This window comes from Aquarana catesbeiana, linkage group LG03 (assembly GCF_042186555.1).
Source record: "Aquarana catesbeiana isolate 2022-GZ linkage group LG03, ASM4218655v1, whole genome shotgun sequence".
NCBI lineage: Eukaryota > Metazoa > Chordata > Amphibia > Anura > Ranidae > Aquarana > Aquarana catesbeiana.
In genome coordinates, this window is record NC_133326.1 from 3,346,822 (window position 1) to 3,362,481 (window position 15,660).

Genomic DNA, 15,660 nt, shown 5'->3' on the forward strand with positions numbered 1-15,660 from the left:
GGGTTCTGAGGCTGATTAAGGTGGTAATTACACTCTCTTGGGGCCTTATCTGCATTAAATTAGCCCCAGAACCCATGTAATTCATATGTGTTCAGGTTTTAAAGGGACGAGGTGGCAACCTTAAGAGACAGATTGGCCTACAACTCGGAGAACTACAAGTGCCGTTCCATCACCTCACTGGTGGAACGTTCTGGAGTCATTATCTCCTCAGCAGACAGAGGGACGTTCTCCGAGTTTGATTGCCCCGCCATGTGCCGTGTAGGGAGATGTGCTTTACTGATGTCTGCACTTGTCAGGCCTTCTTTCCGTCTGATTCTGATCTGTAAGCTCTATCTCGTTATTTTCCAGGGGTGAGCCTGTTGATCCCGCATGAGGCGATTGCAGAAGACAACTCCTGGGAAATCTATCTGTCAGTCAATCAAGGGGAACCAAGGTAAGGAGAGTGATGGCCACATGTTAATGGAAACAAACAGAAAAAAAAAAGTCTGAAATGAGAAAAGTGTTCTTTGTTTCAGGTCAGTGATACGCGGTGATTGGAATGGGAGCCTCAAATGGCTTTGGTTGGATCTTAAGACAAGCCCTTTAGATAGACTAGAAGTGATTTCTTTTTTATATAGTTTACGTTCAACAATGACCTAAAGAGTATATCACGAAAAATAGAAAATCTCTAATAGGATACAAAAGAGCAGAAAAAGAGCCGATGCCCGGGATTCAGAAATAGAAATTCTCTGGGGCTGTGGTCAGGAAGGCACTATGGTACATATTTGGTGGGCTTGCCTGAAAGTACGTAGGCTTATGGATCCGTACTAATACCTTCATCTATACCGCTGTGGGCTGTAACCTACGTAAAGACCCGAAAGGAGTTCTACTGAACAAACCCCTTGAGGGAGTTTCACGCCCAGCCGCCAAATTTATCTCTTTCGTTTTTGCTGCCAGGAAGCAGACGATAGCTCGTTCTTGGAGGTCCCCGCTACTACATTTTTCTGAAGCACAATTGCGGCTGAACAGGACCATGGTTATTCATCAGCCATTTCTTCGGACACCTATGAAAGGTTCTGGATAATTTGGTCACCCTGGATTCTGTATACCCAAGCTCCTCGTTCACTCCCTTGTTATCTCTCGCCTTGACTATTGCATCTCCCTTCTCATTGGCCTGTCTCTCCATAGGCTCCTCCCCTCTTCAGTCTATCATGAATGCTGCTGTCAGACTTATCCACCTTACCAACCACTTAGTGTCTGCCAAGCCTCTCCTCCAATCCCTACACTGGCTCCCGATCAGTGTCTGCCAACCCTCTCCTCCAATCCCTACACTGGTTCCCAATCAGTGTCTGCCAACCCTCTCCTCCAATCCCTACACTGGCCCCCAATCAGCATCTGCCAACCCTCTCCTCCAATCCCTACACTTGTTCCCAATCAGTGTGTGCCAACCCTCTCCTCCAATTCCTACACTGGCTCCCATTCAGTGTCTGCCAACCCTCTCCTCCAATCCCTACACTGGCTCCCATTCAGTGTCTGCCAACCCTCTCCTCCAATCCCTACACTGGTTCCCAATCAGTGTCTGCCAACCCTCTCCTCCAATCCCTACACTGGTTCCCGATCAGTGTCTGCCAACCCTCTCCTCCAATCCCTACACTGGCTCCCAATCAGTGTCTGCCAACCCTCTCCTCCAATCCCTACACTGGCTCCCATTCAGTGTCCACCAACCCTCTCATCCAATCCCTACACTGGCTCCCAATCAGTGTCCGCCAACCCTCTCCTCCAATCCCTACACTGGCTCCCAATCAGTGTCTGCCAACCCTCTCCTCCAATCCCTACACTGGCTCCCATTCAGTGTCCACCAACCCTCTCATCCAATCCCTACACTGGCTCCCAATCAGTGTCCACCAACCCTCTCCTCCAATCCCTACACTGGCTCCCATTCACCCAGCGAATTAAATTCAAAATACTAGCCACAACATACAAAGCCATTCACAACTCTGCCCCGAGCTACATCACCAATCTTGTCTCAAAATGTCACCCAAACCGTCCTCTCCGCTCTTCTCAAGACCTCCTACTCTCAAGCTCTCTCGTCTCCTCCTCTCATGCTCGTCTCCAGGATTTCTCCAGAGCCTTTCCCATCCTCTGGAATTCGCTACCTCTACCTGTCCGGCTATCCCCTACTCTTGATACCTTCAGGCGATCCCTGAAAACTCATCTCTTCAGGAAAGCCGATCACGTCTCCAACTAATCTCCTACCACTTCCATCAGCTCATTCCCCACAGATACAACCTTTTGTACCACCTGCCCCACCCTATTAGATTATAAGCTCCCCAAGCTTCCCCCCAACCCCTACTTCCCTTACCTCCTCCCCACTCTGTTCTCCATACTCTTATACATCTTCTTGTTTTCCTCTTTCTCTTCCTCTTGTCTTTTACTTTTTTCCCTTTTTTTTTTTCTTTTTTTCTTTATTGGCGTCAATGTATTACAATCCAACAACACCGATTGCTCATCACATAGAGCTCCATGAGCATTATTCTTTTTCAATTTGTTCTGTTTTTCCTACGATATCTATTATTCTACCATCTTCAAATATTTAGCTCTTTCTTTCTCTTTCCTTTTTTCTCCGATGTGTCTTCATAAGTCATCTGCTATGTTGTCAAACAGATGTATTTTTTTTTTGCCTAGCCTTGATGTGGCGTTTGTTAATCTTGGATTCCTTGGATTCTGTTCTATAACACTTTCTCATGGGGGTTATCCTGTTTTTTTCCCTGTTTTATCCAAAATGGTCAATTAAAACAATTGACCAAGAAAAATAGAAAGCAGATAGGATACAACAAGTAGAAAAAGAGCCAATGAAGGGGATTCAAAAATTCTCCAATGGGATACAAAGAGAAGAAAAAGAGCCGATACCCTGGATTCAAAAATTCTCCAATGGGATACAAAGAGAAAAGAGCCGATGCCCAGGATTCAAATATAGAAATTCTCTGATAGAATACAAAAAGTAGAAAAAAAATGGGCTGATGTCCGGGATTCAAAAATAGAAATTCTCCCATAGGATACTAAGAGCTGAAAAAAAGCCGATGTCCAGGATTCTAAAATTCTCTGCTAGGATAAAATAGCAGAAAAAAAGCAGAGATTCAAAAATAGAAATTCTCCGATAGGATACAGAGAGCTTAAAAAGAGCTGATGCCCAGGATTCAAAAAATAGAAATTCTTAACAGGTATAAAAGAACAGAAAAAAAAGCCGGGATTCAAAAATAGAAATTCTTCGAAAGGATACAAAGAGCAGAAAAAAAGCCAATGCCCGGGATTTTAAAAAATTCTCTGATAGGATACAAAGAGAAGAAAAATATCCGGGATTCAAAAATTCTCTGATAGGATACCAAGAGCTGAAAAAAAGCCGAGGTCAAGGATTCAAAAATTCTCTGCTAGGATAAAATAGCAGAAAAAAAGCCGTGATTCAAAAATAGAAATTCTCCGATACACAGAGCAGAAAAAGAGTCAATGCCCGGGATTTTAAAAATTCTCTGGCAGGATACAAGGAGCAAAAAGAAAGCCGATGCCCAGGATTGAAAATGAGAAATTGTCTGATAAGAGAAAAAAAGCTGATGCCCAGGACTGAAATATAGAAATTCTCAGATAGGATACAAAGATCTGATGTCCGGGATTGAAAGGATAGAAATTCTCATATAGGATACAAAGATCCGATGTCCGGGGTTGAAGTATAGAAATTCTCGGATAGGATACAAAGATCCGATGTCCGGGATTGAAATATAGAAATTCTCGGATAGGATACAAAGATCCGATGTCCGGGGTTGAAATATAAAAATTCTCGGATAGGATACAAAGATCCGATGTCCGGGGTTGAAGTATAGAAATTCTCGGATAGGATACAAAGATCCGATGTCCGGGATTGAAATATAGAAATTCTCGGATAGGATACAAAGATCCGATGTCCGGGATTGAAATATAGAAATTCTCGGATAGGATACAAAGATCCGATGTCCGGGATTGAAATATTGAAATTCTCGGATAGGATACAAAGATCCGATGTCCGGGATTGAAATATAGAAATTCTTGGATAGGATACAAAGATCCGATGTCCGGGATTGAAATATAGAAATTCTCGGATAGGATACAAAGATCCGATGTCCGGGATTGAAATATAGAAATTCTCGGATAGGATACAAAGGTCCGATGTCCGGGATTGAAATATAGAAATTCTCGGATAGGATACAAAGATCCGATGTCCGGGATTGAAATATAGAAATTCTCATATAGGATACAAAGATCCGATGTCCGGGGTTGAAGTATAGAAATTCTCGGATAGGATACAAATTTTCGATGTCCGGGATTCCTGAGGGCAGAGGCACAACATATAACACTATGTAGAACTGGCGGACTTTATTGAGCGTTTGCGGAAGATGTTAATTGGTTGTGCTGTTCATCTACATTTCATCCATCATATTAACACATGCCTTCAAGCTCCAATAAATAACATCACACAGAGCAATAAATCTTTAAATGAACCTCTACTGCGAAGAAAACACGTTATGAATTAGGACAAGGTCAGACGCCGTCCACACTTGTCTGACAATTAAGTTGGATGCCAATGGAAGCTTCCAGTGGAATTTAATAATAAGCGGGTTTACTGGTCCACATTTCCGGCATTGATGGAGAATACTGAGTGCACCAAAGAGGCGGGGGAAGGGTAATCATTGATATCCTGCAGTTCCTGACTAGAGTGAGAGATAATGGGAGGATTTACTAACAGCAAATAGACTGATAACTTTACAAGAGAAGGTGACGCTCTGTTCCCACCATAACCCAATCATCTATAATCATTTCTTCTACCTTATTTTTCTTGCACATGATTGTGTATTATTTGCCAAGTGAATTTCTACAATTACTACGCTAAGGGAAAATTTGCTTTTAAGGCCTATTTGCCTTTAGTAAGTGACCCGAATGGAGCCTTTCCCAACCTTCCAACACAGAGGAAGCCTTCAAATAACATTCTGGTCTGAGGGAACCCTCTGCTAATAATTCCTATATCTACAACTCATAGTACATTGGTGTGATGGTTAGTAAGAAAAATGCTCCTTACATTGGTGATCAGTGGGTAGAATGTTCCTTACATTGGTGATCAGTGAGAAGAATGTTCCTTACATTGGTGATCAGTGAGAAGAACGTCCCTTACATTGGTGATCAGTGAGAAGAATGTTCCTTACATTGGTGATCAGTGAGAAGAATGTTCCTTACATTGGTGATCAGTGAGAAGAATGTTCCTTACATTGGTGATCAGTGGGAAGAATGTTCCTTACATTGGTGATCAGTGAGAAGAATGTTCCTTACATTGGTGATCAGTGAGAAGAATGTTCCTTACATTGGTGATCAGTGAGAAGAATGTTCCTTACATTGGTGATCAGTGAGAAGAATGTTCCTTACATTGGTGATCAGTGGGTAGAATGTTCCTTACATTGGTGATCAGTGAGAAGAATGTTCCTTACATTGGTGATCAGTGAGAAGAATGTCCTTTACATTGGTGATCAGTGAGAAGAATGTTCCTTACATTGGTGATCAGTGAGAAGAATGTTCCTTACATTGGTGATCAGTGGGAAGAATGTCCCTTACATTGGTGATCAGTGGGAAGAATGTTCCTTACATTGGTGATCAGTGGGAAGAATGTCCCTTACATTGGTGATCAGTGAGAAGAATGTCCCTTACATTGGTGATCAGTGGGAAGAATGTCCCTTACATTGGTGATCAGTGAGAAGAATGTTCCTTACATTGGTGATCAGTGAGAAGAATGTTCCTTACATTGGTGATCAGTGAGAAGAATGTTCCTTACATTGGTGATCGGTGAGAAGAATGTTCCTTACATTGGTGATCAGTGAGAAGAATGTTCCTTACATTGGTGATCAGTGAGAAGAATGTTCCTTACATTGGTGATCGGTGAGAAGAATGTTCCTTACATTGGTGATCAGTGAGAAGAACGTCCCTTACATTGGTGATCAGTGAGAAGAATGTTCCTTACATTGGTGATCAGTGAGAAGAATGTTCCTTACATTGGTGATCAGTGAGAAGAATGTTCCTTACATTGGTGATCAGTGGGAAGAATGTTCCTTACATTGGAGGTCAGTGAGAAGAATGTTCCTTACATTGGTGATCAGTGAGAAGAATGTTCCTTACATTGGTGATCAGTGGGAAGAATGTTCCTTACATTGGTGATCAGTGAGAAGAATGTTCCTTACATTGGTGATCAGTGAGAAGAATGTTCCTTACATTGGTGATCAGTGAGAAGAATGTTCCTTACATTGGTGATCAGTGAGAAGAATGTTCCTTACATTGGTGATCAGTGAGAAGAACGTCCCTTACATTGGTGATCAGTGAGAAGAATGTTCCTTACATTGGTGATCAGTGAGAAGAATGTTCCTTACATTGGTGATCAGTGAGAAGAATGTTCCTTACATTGGTGATCAGTGGGAAGAATGTTCCTTACATTGGAGGTCAGTGAGAAGAATGTTCCTTACATTGGTGATCAGTGAGAAGAATGTTCCTTACATTGGTGATCAGTGGGAAGAATGTTCCTTACATTGGTGATCAGTGAGAAGAATGTTCCTTACATTGGTGATCAGTGAGAAGAATGTTCCTTACATTGGTGATCAGTGAGAAGAATGTTCCTTACATTGGTGATCAGTGGGAAGAATGTCCCTTACATTGGTGATCAGTGAGAAGAATGTTCCTTACATTGGTGATCAGTGGGAAGAATGTTCCTTACATTGGTGATCAGTGAGAAGAATGTTCCTTACATTGGTGATCAGTGAGAAGAATGTTCCTTACATTGGTGATCAGTGAGAAGAATGTTCCTTACATTGGTGATCAGTGAGAAGAATGTTCCTTACATTGGTGATCAGTGGGTAGAATGTTCCTTACATTGGTGATCAGTGAGAAGAATGTTCCTTACATTGGTGATCAGTGAGAAGAATGTCCTTTACATTGGTGATCAGTGAGAAGAATGTTCCTTACATTGGTGATCAGTGAGAAGAATGTCCTTTACATTGGTGATCAGTGAGAAGAATGTCCCTTACATTGGTGATCAGTGGGAAGAATGTTCCTTACATTGGTGATCGGTGAGAAGAATGTCCTTTACATTGGTGATCAGTGAGAAGAATGTTCCTTACATTGGTGATCAGTGGGAAGAATGTCCCTTACATTGGTGATCAGTGGGAAGAATGTTCCTTACATTGGTGATCAGTGGGAAGAATGTCCCTTACATTGGTGATCAGTGAGAAGAATGTTCCTTACATTGGTGTGATCAGTGAGAAGAATGTTCCTTACATTGGTGATCAGTGGGAAGAATGTTCCTTACATTGGTGATCAGTGAGAAGAATGTCCCTTACATTGGTGATCAGTGGGAAGAATGTCCCTTACATTGGTGATCAGTGAGAAGAATGTTCCTTACATTGGTGATCAGTGAGAAGAATGTTCCTTACATTGGTGATCAGTGAGAAGAATGTTCCTTACATTGGTGATCAGTGAGAAGAATGTTCCTTACATTGGTGATCAGTGAGAAGAATGTTCCTTACATTGGTGATCAGTGAGAAGAATGTTCCTTACATTGGTGATCAGTGGGAAGAATGTTCCTTACATTGGTGATCAGTGGGAAGAATGTTCCTTACATTGGTGATCAGTGGGAAGAATGTTCCTTACATTGGTGATCAGTGAGAAGAATGTTCCTTACATTGGTGATCAGTGAGAAGAATGTTCCTTACATTGGTGATCAGTGAGAAGAATGTTCCTTACATTGGTGATCAGTGAGAAGAATGTTCCTTACATTGGTGATCAGTGAGAAGAATGTTCCTTACATTGGTGATCAGTGAGAAGAATGTTCCTTACATTGGTGATCAGTGAGAAGAATGTTCCTTACATTGGTGATCAGTGAGAAGAATGTTCCTTACATTGGTGATCAGTGGGAAGAATGTTCCTTACATTGGTGATCAGTGAGAAGAATGTTGCTTACATTGGTGGTCAGTGAGAAGAATGTTCCTTACATTGGTGGTCATTGGGAGGAATGCTCCTCACACTTGTGGTCATTGGGAAGAATTACCCCCTTACAAATAGCTAAAAAAATGAAAGGTGTCAGTGGGAACTTATCTGAGAGACAGAAATTGCTGAAGGAACCTTTAGTAGTCTGTGCAGGAACCCTGGCATTCCATAGAACCCTGGTCTTGTGCATTAGGACAGTTTTTCCAGCTTCTTCAGGAAATAGCAGCATGTTGGTGAATCCTGTGCATTACTGGATGAAATATTTTAAAGTGTCCCTATCTACTTTCTTGAGATTTCAACTTGATGTCTTCTAGCTCCATAAATAAAATCCATCAGTCAATCAGTTGGACAACCGCTTTGTTTGAAAATGATGGTCGAAACTGGCCTTCAGCTCCTAAATATATCCAGCTTGAGGTTCCTCAGAATATTTGCTATGATGGAACAACTGACTATCTATGTACTAATGCAAGCAGCATACGGATTACACAGTTCATGGCGATTGAGAGAGTTTAGTTCCACTTCTTTGTTCCACTTTTATGTTTGGGGAACCGAATCACAAAGAGAAACTTCTTGGAGGAACGTCCTGACTGATGGCCTACGAAGTTGACTTTGAAACTACTGCAAGCTTGAAGGCATGTGTTAATATGATGAATGAAATGTAGATAATAGAAGAAAAGTTTTGTGTTGCCACCATATAGCACTACCCCCATAGGAGTTGCACATGTCAGGGTTCCCTACTGTGCCACAGCCAGTCACATAGCATTTCCTTCTTACATCCAGACACAGAAAACAGTCCTTGAGCTTGCTTTTTGTTGTTTTATTGAGGGAGTAATGACTTGCATAGGGATGGGAATTATCAGTAACAAAAAGAATCAGGGGCAACTTCCTCCCTGTTTACAGCTTCACTTGATTTACTCCTTTTTAGAAACCAACAGTCTTTTGTTAGCTCAGCAACAGCCCCTTACAGGCTAGGAACTCTCAGTCCCTTGGAAAGTAGCACAATGTGTTGTGAACTGCATCCTGGAGTTCCTCCAACTCCATTGTAAACATTGGTTTCAGCTCTACCTCTGCAGATCTCCCAGAGCAAGGGATGAAGACTTAAGCACACTGCTGTCTTCAAGAGAGACTGTCTACAGCTGGCAGTCTCTCCCCTTGTCAATTCCTGCACCGTGCTGATCTACTCACGCTGTCCTTCCTTGCTCCCACTTCCTCTCAGGAAAGCCTCATTCCAACTTCTCCTGTGGTACGATCCTCCCAGGCCAGCCACCTGAGCCCTGGCCCAAGGTAAACCCCCCCCCCTCCCCCGTGAGGGGCCATCAAGAGCCACTGACAGTCTCCCTCTGCACTGCTTCTCCATCTTCTACCTGACTCCCCTGCTCATTTAGTCTCCTGCCAGGCCTGCCACCTGGGGATTGGCTAAGGGCCCCTAAATATTCAGGACAACTCTCCTAGCTTCTGCCCACTAATTCCTAGAACATTCTCCAACATTCTAGAACTGGGTGGGGTCGGAGCACCAGAGAGCTGCCTGGATGAGTCATCCAACCCTGACCCAGATTCCATCACTCAGGCTTAGCCCTGAGCCAAACTCTATTTTACATACACTGATGCTAGTAGCACACTAGAGGGGGCTACAACTCTAATCAATGACACAAGTGTATCGGACTTTTCTGTATCTCTCTGCACTTCTCTGTGTTCCTCGCTGGAATTTGATGGATTGCGGGGTGATGGTTTTCCGCATTCCAAAGACTTGAAGCCTTCTTCATACAATCTATCTGTAAGAAAAAGTCAAATGTTATTTTTTTTTTTTTTATCCACATAGATGAGTATGTGTGTTTGTTTTCTTGTGATCCCGCGCTTCTCTTTGCATGTTCAGTAGAGAAGCCGGTCAGATATTACCATCTGATACAATGTTGTCTGAAAAGCCCCGCCCACCTCCTTTTACAGAACCGCTGGATTTCAATAAAACTGTCAAAAAACAGTCATGTGATCCACTCCAACCATCCACCCGCCTGTAAAGATGGAAAACATCTCCACTTCAAACAAAGAAAAAAAAAAAAGAAGGAAATTCAGAATGAAATTGCTGACGGCACAATGGAGGCCGAGTGTTCCCACCAGACGGATGCCAATCAACCAAAGTTAGAATTCTCAAAACAAAATACAAGCGGAGAACGTCGTGTTACCTTCCGAGGAGCCGCCATGCCAATCAACCAATTTACACCTTGCTGCAATGATTGCCATTTCCAACGCCGACTCTTCAAGTTGTGATTAGGCCGAGATCTGTCTACAGGATTCTCTATGACAAGTGATTTTCATTCCGCAGCAAAATTACAAAATCACCACGAAAATCTCACAGAGTAAAAAACGCTAAACTGCTCGTCTCGTCTATTAACCCTGAGAAGCCAGAAGATGGGCATTTCTAGTAAATACTATAACTTATTACACTATACCTTATTATACTATATTATACTACACTACAATACACTATACCATACCTTACTATACTATACCATACTATACTATACCTTACTATACCATATTATACTATACCATACCTTATCATACTATACTATAATATTCTATACCTTATCATACTACACTATACTATACCATACTATACTATTCTATATCTTATTATACTATACTACACTATAATATTCTATACCTTATTATACTATGCTATACTGTAACCTTATCATACTATAATGTACTATACCTTACTATACTATACTATACTATACTATACTATACTATACTATACTATATTATACCTTATTATACTATACTATACTATACTATACTATACCTTATTATACTATACCTTACTAAAGGGTACAAACAAGGCCAAGGATAAATCCAAGGGAAAAACCAAGCTTAACTTACCACCAGTATACCTTATTATACTATACTATTCTATACCTTATCATACTATACCATACCATACCATACTATACTATACTATACTATACCTTATTATACTATACTATACCTTATTATATTATACTATACCATACTACTCTATACTATACTACACTATACTATACCTTACTATAGTTTACCATACTACACTATACCTTACTACACTATGCTATACTATACTTTACTATACACCATACTATACCATACTATACCATACTACACTACACTCTACTATACTATACACCATACTATACATTACTATACATTACTATACTATACCATAACATACCTTACTTTACCACACTACACCATACCATGCCATGCCATTCCACACTATACTATACCATACCATACTATACATAGCAATTCTGACACCCCAAAGGCAGGAAAGCACCTCCAGAGGCCAGGGGTGGGTTACCATTTCACCCCGGAGCTAAATCCATGGATAATGGACTATCCAGATCCGGATCCACATCCAGCTTCACAGTGCCAGAACCTTTAAGCTGATCCGGCAACACTGTGGAACTCCAGCAAAGGGCCTCTCCCGGGTCTCCTCCTTGGCACAGCTTCCTCCAGACCAGGCAGCACAGCTTCAGGACCACTTCTGCACATGTCAGGCCCCAAAACAGGCTGTTGGGCCTAACAGAAGAGCTTTACCCAGCAGCACCCCCCCCAGGCCTCAGCCCAGGGGAAGAGAGAAAGAGAGCACATGGCCTCATCCGAATATTTATATCCCCCCAGCAGGCACCAGTGGCCTAAACCTCCTACTGTATTGGCTGAAATATAAATATTCATAACTTAGTTTAGTTTGGGAAATCTCATACTATGACCATCGACATCTACTGGCCACAGTGAGAAATCACAACCCAACTTAAGTTTAGGGAAACACCAGGTGGAAAACTATACAATTAGTCTGAGCTAACTACAACCCAGCCGAAACTGGCCAGGGGCCTCAGTAGGCACCGAAATGTACCAGTACTTCACCCCGCTCATGAGCACTGGTACATCCCCTGGGGCGCGGAGCAGCTTGATCTGAGACCGGTGGTCACAGCCGATTGCAGTGCTCAGTATTATAAACGACCTGGAGGATGGGATAAACAGTTCAATCTCTGTATTTGCAGACGATACTAAGCTAAGCACGGCAATAACTTCTCTGCAGGATGTGGAAATCTTGCAAGAAGATCTGAACAAATTAATGGGGGAGGGGCAACTACATGGCAAATGAGGTTCAATGTAGAAAAATGTAAAATAATGCATTTGGGTGGCAAAAATCTGAATGCAATCTATAGACTGGGGGGAGAACCTCTGGGGGAATCTAGGATGGAAAAGGACCTGGGGGTCCTAGTAGATGATAGGCTCAGCAATGACATGCAATGCCAAGCTGCTGCTAATAAAGCAAACAGAATATTGGCATTAAAAAGGGGATCAACTCCAGAGATAAAATGATAATTCTCCCGCTTTACAAGACTCTGGTCCGGCCGCACCTGGAGTATGCTGTCCAGTTCTGGGCACCAGTCCTCAGGAAGGATGTACTGGAAATGGAGCGAGTACAAAGAAGGGCAACAAAGCTAATAAAGGGTCTGGAGGATCTTAGTTATGAGGAAAGGTTGTGAGCACTGAACTTATTCTCTCTGGAGAAGAGACGCTTGAGAGGGGATATGATTTCAATATACAAATACCGGACTGGTGACCCCACAATATATAAATAACGTACCATACAAGACTCGTTGCCACTCATTAAAATTAGAAGAAAAGAGATTTAACCTTAAACTACGTAGAGGGTTCTTTACTCTAAGAGCGGCAGGGATGTGGAATTCCCTTCCACAGGCGGTGGTCTCAGCGGGGAGCATTGATAGCTTCAAGAAACTATTAGATAATCACCTGAATGACCGCAATATACAGGGATGTACAATGTAATACTGACATATAATCACACACATAGGTTGGACTTGATGGACTTGTGTCTTTTTTCAACCTCACCTACTATGTAACTATGTAACTATGTATTGGGTCACTGTGAGTGGTTCAGATACCACTTGATTGCTGTGTGATCACATGACATTCTTTACTACTGTGTGGGATCTGTGATTGGTCACCAGTGATCACATGGTACCTGGGCCAATCAAAGCACCCTGTGCCATGTAATAGCTGTGGCCAATCACAGCATTACAATAGAAAAACATTGAGTCATGAATGAAAGCCGTTCATGACAGTTCAAACGAGTAGTACATTGTCTCTATGATGACACTGAACTACTCTGATGAAAGTATGTAAAAAAAAGAAAAAAAAAGAAAAGGAAGAAATAAATAAAAATTGAATACAAATGTATGTATTTATTTTACGTACTGTCCTCAGTCAGTATCACTGATCACCATCACACCAGTTATATGATGATGATGCTAGACTGCACTGGTGACAGTATGTAAAAAAATAAAGAAAAAGAAAATGTAAAAAAAAAAAAAAAAAAAAAAAGTTATTTCTTCATTCTTAAAAAAAAATTGTAAAAAAAAATGACAGAAAAACTCGCCATGTCTCTTACTAAATACCTCAAACCGTCTGCTTTCTAAAAGGGGTGATTTGGGGGGTATTTGTACTGCCCGGATTTTCAGATATATATCCCATAGTTTGTGGACCTCATTAACTTTCCTACAGATAAATAATATACACCGATTTAGGTTATTTTCAGCAAAAAAAATACATTTTAGCAAACTAAAATTTTGACCTAAATTTATGAAGAAAAATTATTTGTTTGCAAAATCTTATAACAGAAACGAAAAAAAAAAAAAAACACTGTTTTTTTTTTTTCAAAAATTTCTGCCTTTTTTGTTTATATTGCAAAAAATAAAAAGCCCCAGTGGTGATTAAATACCATAAAAAGAAAGCTCTATTTGTGTGAAAAAAATGATATAAATACCATTTGGGTACAGTGTTGTATGACAGCGCAATTGCCAGTTAAAATAGCGCAGTGCTGAATAGTAAAAAATGGCCTGGTCATGAAGGTGGGGGTAAAACCTTCCGGAGGGCAAGTGGTTAATATTAGGCCCACTGCTTCTCCAACCAGGAGCTCCCAAAATGAATATTTACCAAAAGGATAGCCTGGAGACCATTGAAAATAAAGAATATCTCTCATTGTCAAACCATTGACAGGCAAGTGGTATTCATGACCCCCGCCATCTACAAATGTCTGCCAAGGTGTTGTGTTTTCAGAGCAGACTTGTGAGCCAAATACGTTTCGTCCAACGAGCGTTGCCGATGACGCTCAGCCCACTACATCCTAATGCTATTACTGTCCCGTCCATTTATTAATCCATCAATCTCACAAGCCATTATCTTGGCTCCAGCTCGGCCTCGAGGATTCCCCGGTGAAATCTCCTCTTGCAGGAAGAGAAAAGCCATTGGAAAGTTGAAAGTATAATCAGCTGGCTGGAACATATGGCCGCGGCAGATTTGATGGCGGTTTCTTTGGTATGAAGCTGTGATATCTCTTAACTCTATAACTGGCAAGGGAAATCATTCCTTCTGATGATACGTTCGAATCTGATTTTTTTTTATTTTGACTCTTAAAAGTGATATAACCTTATTTTCTCACCGAACGGAATACGTGAACTTCGGTGGAGTTATTCAGTTTTGATTTAAACTGTTCCATATATCTTGGGAAATCTCTCTTAACCAATTATGATGGCCACCATTACTGACCTCTACTGACGAAATATGGAGCTCTTCATTACTGACCTCCACTGACGAAGTATGTCAGTCACCATTATCGACTTCTAGTGACCAAATATGGAGCCCACCATTACTGACCTCTACTGACGAAATATGGAGACCACCATTACCGACCTCTACTGACCAAATATGTCAGTCACCATTATCGATTTCAGGTGACCAAATATGGAGCCCACCATTAGCAACTGACAAAATATAGAGACCACCATTACTGACCTCTACTGACGAAATATGGAGACCACCATTACTGACCTCTACTGACCAAATATGTCAGTCACCATTATCGATTTCAGGTGACCAAATATGGAGCCCACCATTAGCAACTGACAAAATATAGAGACCACCATTACTGACCTCTACTGACGAAATATGGAGACCACCATTACTGACCTCTACTGACCAAATATGTCAGTCACCATTATCGATTTCAGGTGACCAAATATGGAGCCCACCATTAGCAACTGACAAAATATAGAGACCGCCATTACTGACCTCTACTGAACAAATATGGAGCCAACCATTTCTGACCTCTACTGACCAAATATGTCAGTCACCATTATCGATTTCTAATGACCAAATATGGAGCCCACCATTAGCGACCTCTACTAACAAAATATGGAGCTAGCCATTACTGACCTCTACTGACCAAATATGGCGGCCACCATTTCCGACCTCTACCGATCAGCTTCAAGACGCAGGCTCCTGTATGGAGGAACTATTCACATGCTTTGCTCAGGGTCTGATTTTGGCCCATTCCTCCACACCAACAGTCTTCAAATCTTGAAGGTTCCGTGGGCCTCTTCTATGAGCTCTGATCTTTAGTTCTTTCCATAGATTTTCTATTGGATTCAAGTCAGGTGATTGGCTGGGCCATTCTAGCAGCTTTTTCTTTTCTTTCTCCTTGGCTTTGTGTTTTGGTTCATTGTCTTGCTGAGATGTCCTCCCTCATTTCATCTTCATCATCCTGGTAGATGGCAGCAGATTTTTTATCAC

General features: G+C 41.6%; 1 protein-coding gene across 2 annotated transcripts in view; it reads left to right on the forward strand.

Annotated features, from left to right (window-relative positions):
* Nucleotides 1-15,660, forward strand: part of UNC5D (unc-5 netrin receptor D) — a 924,160-nt gene that overhangs the window by 777,517 nt on the left and 130,983 nt on the right. For both annotated transcript variants that reach the window (XM_073618230.1, XM_073618231.1), the window contains one exon: nt 349-433. In XM_073618230.1, the coding sequence (XP_073474331.1) occupies nt 349-433 (85 nt within the window). The remainder of the gene's footprint in view (nt 1-348; nt 434-15,660) is intronic.